The sequence below is a fragment of the Perca flavescens genome, chromosome 2 (genome assembly GCF_004354835.1).
Source record: "Perca flavescens isolate YP-PL-M2 chromosome 2, PFLA_1.0, whole genome shotgun sequence".
In the NCBI taxonomy this organism is placed as follows: Eukaryota; Metazoa; Chordata; class Actinopteri; order Perciformes; family Percidae; genus Perca; species Perca flavescens.
In genome coordinates this window covers 3,052,161-3,064,660 of record NC_041332.1, presented here as the reverse complement: position 1 = coordinate 3,064,660, position 12,500 = coordinate 3,052,161, and the positions used below count along the sequence as shown (strand labels likewise).

Sequence of the window (12,500 nt, the reverse complement as noted above, 5' to 3'; positions counted from 1 at the left end):
GCTTTTTGTTGCCTTTTTGTCACCTTTTTGTCGCCTCTTTGTCTCCTTTTTGTCTCCTTTTTGTCGCTTCTTTGTCTCCTTTTTGTCTCCTTTTTTTGTCACCTTTTTGTCGCTTCTTTTTCTCCTTTTTGTCTCCTTTTTGTTGCCTTTTTTGTCACCTTTTTGTCGCTTTTTTGTCTTCTTTTTGTCTCCTTTTTGTTGCCTTTTTTGTCACCTTTTTATCGCTTTTTTGTCTCCTTTTTGTTGCTTTTTTTCTCCTTTTGTCTCCTTTTTGTCTTCTTTTTTGTCACCTTTTTGTCACCTTTTTGTTGCTTTTTTGTCTCTTTTTTGTTACTTTTTTTTCTCCTTTTTGTTGACTCTTTGTCTCCTTTTTGTCGCTTCTTTGTCTCCTTTTTGTCTCCTTTTGTTGCCTTTTTTGTCACCTTTTCTCGCTTTTTTGTCTCCTTTTGTCTCCTTTTTGTCGCTTTTTTGTCTCCTTTTTGTTGCCTTTTTGTCTCCTTTTTGTTGCCTTTTTGTCACACTTTGTTGCCTTTTTGTTGCTTTTTTGCCTCTATTTTGTCACCTTTTTGTCTCTTTTTATTTGCCTTTTGCGTTGCCTTTTTGTCTCTTTTTTGTCTCCTTTTTGTTGCTTTTTTGTCACCTTTGTTTTGAACTGCTCTTTAATGTATCTTTTATGTAAACCACTGTTGCTGAAATGTGTTTTTCAAACAAAGCTGCCTTGCCTTTAACTATAATAACTAAATGAATCCTAAACATATATCATATTGTTTCTCTGCTCCTCTGTCTGCCAGATGTAAACGACTGTGAGGGCGCCCCCTGTCTGAACGGAGGAACCTGTATAGATAAAGTCCGTCAGTACGAGTGTATCTGCGCCGACGGCTGGGACGGACCGACCTGCCTCAATAGTGAGTGCTCCTCTTCCTCCCTCTTCATCCTCTGCTGCAGCAGGACGAGACGGTGCAGAGAAATGCAGCTGTAGCAAGCATCACACTCTCACTGTCCTCGTTCATATTTTAAGACACAACAAATGACCTCCAGCTACAAAGAAGCCTGAAAAGTCTGAAGTTAGAACGGAAGCACAAAGGCTCGCTTCTATGCAGATGATACACCGTCTTAACGGTTCAAACCGGCAGCTTTTAAATGTTGCAGTGTAGCAAATAGCTGCAGGTTTTCTATCCTGAACGGGGTTTAAGTTGCATCCCAATGCTAGAATAGTGTTAAGACTGGTGCCCGTCCTCTGCACATCCTACAGTATATGTCCTGAACTTTAGCACATCACTCGACATGTTGTACATCCTGCACTGACCCAAACTAGGCCTGCACGATTAGGGGAAAAATGTGAATCATGATTAATCGTGCAGGCCTAACAACAAACAGCCTCTTTTTTACTTTCTTAATGTTAAACAGTCATATGTATGTTTGTGATATCTGTTTCTGTATTTACTGTCTATTTATTTTATATTATTGTTCTTATGCATGCACCTTATACCAAGTCAAACTTCCTTCCTCCTTTTTGTCTACTTTTTGTTGCCCTTTGTTGCCTTTTTTGTTGCTGTTTTTTTGCCTTTATTGTCGCCAAATTTCCAGTAAGTGTTACTTACCTGGTAATAAATCTCTTTTGTGATTCTGAAATGTATTTCTGATGCGTTCGGGCCACAGACAACATAAAGAAGTGAATTGGCCCGTTGCTGCCATCTCAAGGCCAACGTTTTCTCAGCTGCTGTGAGACCAGCCCGTCAAATACGTCTCTGCTGTACAGACAAATCTAAAGAGGACTCGTCATTGTGTCAGAGCAAAGTCGCTGAATCCTAACTTTAAAGCCATACTATGCAGTTTCCGTGTCTAACAGCGAGCCCAAGAGTTGCTAGTGTCTTCCACAGAGGCTGCTTCTTACATGTTCGACAAGGCAAGTCGTGATTCTGGAGCGAGATTTGGAGGGGCGCCACTAGGGCTGGGCGATATGGAGAAAATCAGATATCACGATATTATTGACCAAATACCTCGCTATCGATATTGCGGCAATATTCTAGGGTTGACAATTGGTGCTTTAACAAAATATCTTCACACTTAGATTTTTGATAAATAATGTAATAAGTAATGTTGATGTAATGTCTAACTGGGGAAAAGGTAAATAATAGAACAGCTAGAACAGTCTGGTAAGTTCAGAAAAGTACATCACTTTACTGTAATGCAGCCTTTAAAACCAGGAAAAGACACTTATGTCATATCACGATATCCCAAATCTAAGACGATATCTAGTCTCATATCACGATATCGATATAATATCGATATATTGCCCAGCCCTAGGCGCCACCTCTCTAACCTGCACCGCCTTTCACTAGATCTTGAACGCACCTTCCGGCACGGCGCCTGTGTTTGGCTTCGCCGCGGCTGCTGGTTGCTCGTCCCGTCTCGTTTTGTTTGTTTCCTGTGCTATATTGCTACTGAGTTTGTCAACAAATGTTGTGTCAACGGCGTGGGTGTACGATCGCCAAACACTGCTGCTGATCCGATCCTCTATGGGGGAGTGCAGTGGTGGATGCACCTGGAGTGTTACGGGTGAGTTTATAGCCCCGTTTGTCTGTCCATCTGAATCGGCTGTTTGTATGCGGCATGGAGAGGGCCAAATACGACCCTCTCATAAACGACAGAGGAAGCGAGGAAAAAGGGCAGGGAGACAAGTTCAGCTAAAAAAGCTCCGGAAGCTGGGGGTCTTTGACTGTGACTCCAGGCCGTCATGTCTCCGCTCTGTCTCCCCAAACGCCCCCTGTGGAGAAAACCTGCCTCTGGCCGCAGTGTGTGTTCCGTGCATCTGAGGTCGCTGCCGCGAGCCTCTCTCTCTGCTTCAGGTGCTCCTGCATCGCTCAGGATGGGTTTAATAAATGCCCGTTCAATTGCAAATAAGTCTCTTTTGCTCAGTGATTTATTAACTTCCAAGAGCATGGACTTTATGTTGCTTACGGAAACATGGCAACGGGATTTGGATTATTATCACTTGAATGAGCTCTGTCCTGTGGATTGTACTTTTATCAGCACCCCAAGACTCACAGGCCGAGGTGGAGGTCTTGCTGTGGTTTTTAAAAAACATTTCATCTGCCAGTCATTGAGCGCAGGCACGTACTCTTCCTTTGAACTACAGATTACTAAAGTTGGTCGTTCCAGTTCATTTTATTGTATTTTAATATATCGGCCACCTGGGCCAGCGGCATCTTTTCTTAATGATTTTTCTGATTTCTTATCATCCACCATCAAGCTGGAAAAAGTGATTATTGCTGGTGATTTTAATATTCATGTGGACGATGATACTTGCAAAAATGCTGTTGATTTCATAAATATCACTGAATCTTTTAATTTTTCTCAGCATGTGTTGGGTCCTACGCACAGCAAGGGTCATACGCTAGATCTTTTTTTTTCTTATGGTTTGAACATTAATAATGTTTGCATCGATGATGTATTTGTTAGTGATCACAAATGCATCTCATTTGATCTTGTTTGTAATGATGATCCTGTGCCTGCTAAACGGACGTCCAGGTCACGTTTTATTAACCAGCTCGCTGTTGAAATATTTTCAGACGCATTTGATTTAAGCTCAGTTTTTATTTCGGATGATGTTGATGCTTGTGCACAGTCGTTTCTTGATCATTGCACCCTGCTGCTGAACAAAGTGGCGCCTCTTAAAATTAGAGAATTACCCTCTGTTAATACAACCCCGTGGATGAATGATGCCATTCGCAGCTCGAGGCGTATCTGTCGGAGAACTGAGCGTTTATGGAAAGTAACTCAGCTCCAAGTCCATCGCCTGTATCTTAAAGAGCTCTTAATTGACCTAAATGAAACGATCAAGGAGGCTAGAGCCTCTTATTTTACTAAGCTGATTTCTTCCTGTAAAAACAATCCAAAAGCTCTGTTTGAGACTATTAACAACATTGTTTCTCCCACTAAGTGTATTGTCCCTGTGTTTTCAAATGTGGACTGCAACCATTTTTTGTCTCATTTTGTGGACAAGGTTAGTGCTATCAGGGCAGGCATCATTCCATCAGCGCCCATATTGTTACTCATCAGAGACTTTCGGTAATGGACTCCTTTTGCCCCTTGTCCCTGAATGACTTAATTAAGCTAGTGGGCTCAATGAAACCTTCCCAAAGTCCTGTTGATATTTTACCAACATCTTTACTTTTAAAAACAATACATCTGCTTGGACCATGTTTGGTTTCAATTTTAAATTTATCTCTTCAGCTAGGCCAGGTCCCTAGCTGTTTTAAGCATGCTGTTGTCCACCCCATATTGAAAAAGAACAATCTTGATGCAGCTTTGTTTAAAAACTACAGGCCTATTTCTAAATTGCCTTTTATTTCAAAAATTTTAGAAAAGGTTGTTGCGAGCCAGCTGAATAGAGTTTTGATTCTAATAATATCTTCGATAAATTTCAGTCTGGCTTTCGAAAAAACCATTCAACTGAGACTACTCTCCTGAAAGTCTCTAATGACATTTTAATGGCTGCTGATGGGGGTAAATGTTCTGTTCTAGTCCTTCTGGATCTGAGTGCAGCGTTCGATACGGTTGACCACTGCACTCTGATTGAAAGACTGAAATCAACTGTGGGCATTACTGGATCAGCTCTGGACTGGTTTTCTTCATATCTTTCGGACAGGAGTTTTTCTGTGTCTGTGGGAACTTACTTGTCAGACTCTGCTCCTTTGTCTTGTGGTGTGCCACAAGGTTCTGTGCTTGGCCCTTTGCTATTCAGCCTGTATATGCTTCCTCTTGGTAGAATTATTGGTAGTTTCGAAGGTATATCTTACCATTGTTATGCTGATGATATCCAGTTATATTTATCTTTTAGCCCCGATAAGCTAGACAAACTGTCCTTGTTGCACAATTGTTTAGCCTCCATTAACAAATGGATGGCTGACAATTTCTTGCAATTAAACTCTGACAAAACTGAGGTGATGATCTTTGCCCCAGATAATATTACCCCTAGGATTAGGCAGGCCATTGGGACTCTATCAGTTTCAGACTGTAATGCTGTGCGTAATCTGGGTGTCATTTTTGACAAATCTATGTGTTTTAACAGTCATGTGAAGTCTGTGGTTCGTTCCTGTTTTTTCCATCTCAGGAACATTGCTAAAATTAGATCTGTGGTTTCTCAAAGAGAGATGGAGATGCTTGTTCATGCTTTTGTTTCCTCTCGTTTGGATTATTGCAATGTACTGTACACCTGCTTAAACAAATCATCCTTGGGCTCACTGCAAGTCATACAGAATGACAAGACTTTTATCTAAAACCAGCAGGAGGTCTCACATTACTCCTGTGCTCAAGGCTCTTCACTGGCTACCGATTGGTTTTAGAGTGAATTTTAAAATTTTAACTATTACCTATAGAGCCTTACATGGCCAAGCGCCCTCGTACATCCAGGATCTACTGCACGCACACACTCCTGGTCACTCTTTGAGGTCTGCAAGCCAGGAGCTCTTAATTGTTCCTAGAACACGTTTTAAAACAAGAGGTGATCGTGCATTTTCGGTGGTGGCCCCAGGGCTCTGCCTTGAGAGCGTTGGATTCTGTGGAAACCTTTAAAAAACACCTGAAGACTCATCTTTTTAGACAAGCATTTTTAGCCATATAGCTGTGTTGTCTTTGCTCTGTTTTTGTTTTACTGTAAAGCACTTTGTGACTCCTTTTGTCTGTGAAAGGTGCTATATAAATAAAGTTTACTTACTTACTTACTTACTTACTTTGCTTCGGTATCGGGATGATTCGCCCTACCACGAGTTTGTTTACCATCGAAATGACTTCAAAGCTGTTATATTAAGGTACAAATGTTGCATAGTGTGTCTTTAAGCCTGTCACTAAAGTGAGAGATATCTCCTGATGTTGCAGACGTGGACGACTGCAGCTCGGCGCCCTGTCAGAACCGCGGCGAGTGTCGGGATCTGCTCAACGACTTCTACTGCCAGTGTGACGACGGCTGGAAGGGAAAGACCTGCCACTCAAGTGAGTGTGTGTGTGTGTGTGAGTGAGTGTGTGTGTGAGAGAGAGAGTGTGTGTGTGTCCATATGTGATGATGTTGAACATTTGTGATAAACTGAAGGATGTGTTCCTTTTATGTGTTGAGAAAAATCTCCTTCTTAAGCTAAATAAAGTCTTTAAAAAGCCTCCTAGATCAGCTGGAAAATGCCTTTTTGTCTCCTTTTTGTCTCCTTTTTAGTCTCATTTTTGTTTCCTTTTTGTCTCTTTTTTTGTCACCCTTTTTGTCTCCTTTTTGTCACAATTTTTGTCTCCTTTTTTTCTCCTTTTTGGTCGCCCTTTTTGTCTCCTTTTTTGTCGCCCTTTTTGTCTCCTTTTTATCTCCTTTTTTGTCGCCCTTTTTGTCTCCTTTTTTGTCTCCTTTATTGTCTCCTTTTTGTTGCCCTTTTTGTCTCCTTTTTTGTCACCCTTTTTGTCTCCTTTTTATCTCCTTTTTTGTCGCCCTTTTTGTCTCCTTTTTTGTCGCCCTTTTTATTGACCTTTTTGTCTCCTTTTTGTCTCCTTTTTGTCACCTTTTTGTCTCCTTTTAGTCTCCTTTTTGTCGCCTTTTTGTCGCCTTTTTGTCTCTTTTTTTGTCGCCTTTTTTGTCGTCCTTTTTGTCTCTTTTTTGTCTCCTTTTTGTCTCCTTTTTTCTCGACCTTTTTGTCTCCTTTTTTGTCGACCTTTTTGTCTCTTTTTTGTCTCCTTTTTTGTCGCCCTTTTTGTCTCCTTTTTTTTAGACCTTTTTGTCGCCCTTTTTGTCTCCTTTTAGTTTCCTTTTTGTCGCCTTTTGTCTCCTTTTTGTCTCCTTTTTGTCTCCTTTTTGTCTCCTTTTTGTCTCCTTTTTTGTCGCCCTTTTTTGTTGCTTTTTTGTCACCTTTGTTTTGAACTGCTCTTTACGATTTGAGTTGCCCTGTTGCTGAAATGTGCTTTTCAGATAACACCATTAAAAGTTTTTAGAGATCCGAGAACGTGTGCGTTGCGTGAACGCTGCAGGTGTTCCAGATGTTGACGTCATTGTTTTGTCTGCAGGAGAGAGTCAGTGCGACGAGGCGACCTGCAACAACGGAGGAACCTGCTACGACGAAGGAGACGCCTTCAAGTGCCTGTGTGCCGCCGGCTGGGAGGGCGCCAGCTGTAACATCGGTCAGCGCACGCACGCCACCTTTACAGTCTGTTTGTTTGTGTCGTCGTGTTTCTGTGAAAACGGACTCACGGCGGTGTTTGTGTCTCCAGGGAGGAACAGCAGCTGTGTGCCGAGTCCCTGTGAGAACGGAGGAACCTGCGTGGCGGGCGGAGACTCGTTCAACTGCGTCTGTAAGGAGGGCTGGGAGGGCGCCACATGCAGCCACAGTGAGTCACTGCCACCCTACACCTTAATCCAGTATTAAGCAAGACACGAAACAAGATAAACGTTCTGTTGTTGCCGCTGACAGACTCAGATTATTATTCTAAGTGTCTGACAACATTATGGGATGGATCCCTACAGAGATAGACCTCTTAGTTAAAGGGTAAGATCCTTTTTATTTAACATGAAACAGCCCCGAAATCACCATCACCAAACTCCATCAGACTCCATGTAAATAATCAGGACTTTTATTATCGTAAAACACACTAAATCAAACTATCAAAAGCCGTCTTGGTTCATCTTTCCACTGTTCCAACAATCACCACTCTGGTTTGGTTGAAATAAACCCTTAATTCACCTATTTACATGTGGAGATATGCTGGCTCTATACACGCTAAAAGTCCTGATTATTTACATGGAGTCTGATGGAGATATGCTGGCTCTATACACGCTAAAAGTCCTGATTATTTACATGGAGTCTGGTGGAGATATGCTGGCTCTATACACGCTAAAAGTCCTGATTATTTACATGGAGTCTGGTGGAGATATGTTGGCTCTATACACGCTAAAAGTCCTGATTATTTACATGGAGTCTGGTGGAGATATGCTGGCTCTATACACGCTAAAAGTCCTGATTATTTACATGGAGTCTGGTGGAGATATGTTGGCTCTATACACGCTAAAAGTCCTGATTATTTACATGGAGTCTGGTGGAAATATGCTGGTTCTATACACGCTAAAAGTCCTGATTATTTACATGTAGTCTGGTGGAGATATGTTGGCTCTATACACGCTAAAAGTCCTGATTATTTACATGGAGTCTGGTGGAAATATGCTGGCTCTATACACGCTAAAAGTCCTGATTATTTACATGGAGTCTGGTGGAGATATGCTGGCTCTATACACGCTAAAAGTCCTGATTATTTACATGGAGTCTGGTGGAAATATGCTGGCTCTATACACGCTAAAAGTCCTGATTATTTACATGGAGTCTGGTGGAGTTTGGTGATGGTGATTTCGGGGCTGTTTCATGTTACAGCGTTCTCGTTCAATACTGGACCAGTTTCAAAGATTGCTGGTCACATTAGTCACTCAGACACAACACCTCTATTTAGATGTGAGGCTGATGGTAACTGTTGAGGGTAGATGCGCTGAGTAGCCTTGAGCAGGTATTAACACTCAGGGTGAGGCAAAGGTTATGTGAAAAATTATAGGCTTTTATTATCAATGACCCAATTAAGGACCATAAGCAAAAATGATAATAGAAAAAATTAACAAAATTAAGAAAAGTAACTAGACAGCACTTTCAAGGAAATAAATTAACATTGACTTGAGAGTCAAAACAATTGGAAGTATAAATACACAACTATTCACTAATAGACCTTAAATCAGGTTTAACGTGGCAATCATCCAGCAGACTTACGTCCTACTACCTTCACGTATACTCCAGCTCTGTTTTTGAGCAAATACTACACTACATACTACTCTATATAGGCTGCGGCCTACCCCTCAAATTGGAACATACCAACATATAACATACAGGGGTGACGCAGGTGAGTAGATAAATACAGCTTAATGCAGATAAAGACAAATAACTATAAAGCTAAACATTTTCATAATTAACATTATCCTTAGACGAAGCCATAAGACATCTTAAAGGCTAATAATTGTATTCCTTAAGAATTGCAATTAGCTTCCTGTTACCCCGGAAGTTCTAACCTCATTTAAACCATAGACAGTATATAAGATGTCAACCTAAGGATTGCGGCAAACTTTCCTTTATAATACAGAGCACATAGTAAGCCCAAACCATTTTACACTCTGTATACTTTTACAGTCACTAAATGAACCTTAGCTAAGAAAGACTTAAGTTATGTTTGTGACAATCTGTACGGTTGTAAACAATAGACAATGATGTACAGTATATATAAATATACCTAGGCATATAACAAATCTCCGCAGTATTAGATGTTAAAAATGTGCACACAAAACTACGGGATTAATCTAGGGAATTTGATGAATGACCCTTCCTCTGGGTCTCATGAATGTCTGTTCCTAGCTTTAGCTGCAGTCCGTCCAATAGCTGTAGAGAGAACGTGGCGACTCGACATATTTAGTTTAAACCTGCGCTGAGTGAACTCTAACTCTGTTTCTTTCTTTATCGTCCAGACGCCAACGACTGCAGTCCTCATCCCTGGTGAGTCAGACACACACACACACACACACACACACACACACACACACACACACACACACACACACGCACACAGACACACACACACACACACACACACACACACACACACACACACACAGACAGACAGACACTCTCTATCTTCTGTCGGAGTCTGAGAGACGCTCATATGTTTAAAAACACCAATTAACCAATGTTGTCCCTGTGTGTCTCTGTGTGTCCCTGTGTGTCCCTGTGTGTCCCTGTGTGTCTCTGTGTGTCCCTGTGTGTCTCTGTGTGTCTCTGTGTGTCCCTGTGTGTCCCTGTGTGTCTCTGTGTGTCCCTGTGTGTCTCTGTGTATCTCTGTGTGTCCCTGTGTGTCCCTGTGCAGCTACAACAGCGGGACGTGTGTGGACGGAGACAACTGGTACCGCTGTGAATGTGCTCCGGGCTTCACCGGGCCAGACTGCAGGATCAGTGAGTGCTCACTCTTCTCTCTATCCATCCATCCATCTGTCCATCTGTCCATCCATTCATCCATCCATCCATCCACCCATCCATCTGTCCATCCATTCATACATCCATCCATCCACCCATCCATCTGTCCATCCACCCATCCATCTGTCCATCCATCCATTCATCCATCCATCCATCCACCCATCCATCTGTCCATCCATCCATCTGTCCATCCATCCATTCATTCATCCATCCATACATCTGTCCATCCATCCATCTGTCCATCCATCCATTCATTCATTCATCCATCCATCCATCCATACATCTGTCCATCCATTCATCCATCCATCCATCTGTCCATCCATCCATCCATTCATCCATCCATCCACCCATCCATCTGTCCATCCATCCATTTATTCATCCATTCATCCATCCACCCATCATTCATCCATCCATCCATCCATCCATCTGTCCATTCATCCATCCATCTGTCCATCCATCCAGCCATTCATTCATTCATCCATTCAGCCATCTGTCCATCTGTCCATCCATTCATCCATCTGTCCATCTGTCCATCCATCCATCCATCCATCCATCCACCCATCCATCTGTCCATCCATCCATCCATCCATTCATCCATCCATCCATCTGTCATCCATCCATCCATCCATCCATCTGTCCATCCATCCATTCATCCATTCATCCATTCATCCATTCATCCATTCATCCATTCATCCATCCATCTGTCCATTCATCCATCCATCCATCCATTCATTCATCCATCCACCCATCCATCATCCATCCATCCATCTACCCATCCATCTGTCCATCCATTCATCCATTCATCCATTCATCCATCCATCCATCCCTCCATCTGTCCATCCATCCATCCATTCATCCATCCATCCACCCATCCATCCATCCATCCATTCATCCATCCATCCACCCATCCATCTGTCCATCCATCCATCCATTCATTCATCCATTCATCCATTCATCCATCCATTCATCCATCCATCCATCCATCCATCTGTCCATTCATCCATCCATCCATTCATCCATCCATCCATCCACCCATCCAGCTGTCCATCCATCCATCCATTCATTCATCCATTCATCCATCCATTCATCCATCCATCCATCCATCCATCCATCTGTCCATTCATCCATCCATCCATCCATCCATCCACCCATCCATCTGTCCATCCATCCATCCATTCATCCATTCATCCATCCATCCATCCACCCATCCATCTGTCCATCCATCCATCCATTCATCCACCCATCCATCCATTCATCCATCCATCCATCCATCCATCCACCCATCCATCTGTCCATCCATTCATCCATCCATCCATCGATCTGTCCATCCATCCATCCACCCATCCATCCATCCATCCACCCATCCACCCATCCATCCATCCATCCACCCATCCATCCATTCATCCACCCATCCATCCATCCATTCATCCATCCATCCATCCACCCATGCATCTGTCCATCCATTCATCCATCCATCCACCGATCTGTCCATCCATCCATCCACCCATCGATCCATCCATCCATCCATCCATCCATTCATCCACCCATCCACCCATCCATCCATCTGTTTCTTTTATTAATTTGATTAGGACAATGCACATTAATGAACATTTCTGTAAATGCGCCAGTGTTAGCCAGTCGGCTAATTTTCAACTGTAGTCCTAGTTACCCATCATGCATGTCTTTATGGTTATGTGTAGTCCTAGTTACCCATCATGCATGTCTTTATGGTTATGTGTAGTCCTAGTTACCCATCATGCATGTCTTTATGGTTATGTGTAGTCCTAGTTACCCAGCATGCATGTCTTTATGGTTATGTGTTGTCCTACTTACCCAGCATGCATGTCTTTATGGTTATGTGTTGTCCTACTTACCCAGCATGCATGTCTTTATGGTTATGTGTAGTCCTAGTTACCCAGCATGCATGTCTTTATGGTTATGTGTAGTCCTAGTTACCCATCATGCATGTCTTTATGGTTATGTGTAGTCCTAGTTACCCAGCATGCATGTCTTTATGGTTATGTGTTGTCCTACTTACCCAGCATGCATGTCTTTATGGTTATGTGTAGTCCTAGTTACCCAGCATGCATGTCTTTATGGTTATGTGTAGTCCTAGTTACCCAGCATGCATGTCTTTATGGTTATGTGTAGTCCTAGTTACCCAGCATGCATGTCTTTATGGTTATGTGTAGTCATAGTTACCCAGCATGTATGTCTTTATGGTTATGTGTAGTCATAGTTACCCGGCATGCATGTCTTTATGGTTATGTGTAGTCATAGTTACCCAGCATGCATGTGTTTATGGTGGGAGGAAACCCACGCAAACACGGGGAGAACATGCAAACTCCACACAGAAAGGCCTGAGAAGACCTGGGTTCGAAACCAGAACCTTCTTGTACTACTGAGCCATGTGCCGCCTATCCATCTATCCATCCATCCATCCATCTATCCATCTGTCCATCTGTCCATCTGTCC

At 42.5% G+C, this 12,500-nt stretch overlaps 1 protein-coding gene across 1 annotated transcript in view; it reads left to right on the top strand.

Annotated features, from left to right (window-relative positions):
• The window catches only part of LOC114571980 (protein jagged-1a-like), a 47,492-nt gene that overhangs the window by 27,609 nt on the left and 7,383 nt on the right, over positions 1-12,500 (top strand). The window contains exons 15-20 of the mRNA XM_028603328.1: positions 792-905; positions 5,881-5,994; positions 7,039-7,152; positions 7,243-7,359; positions 9,524-9,551; positions 9,919-10,004. Of these exons, the coding sequence (XP_028459129.1) occupies positions 792-905; positions 5,881-5,994; positions 7,039-7,152; positions 7,243-7,359; positions 9,524-9,551; positions 9,919-10,004 (573 nt within the window). The remainder of the gene's footprint in view (positions 1-791; positions 906-5,880; positions 5,995-7,038; positions 7,153-7,242; positions 7,360-9,523; positions 9,552-9,918; positions 10,005-12,500) is intronic.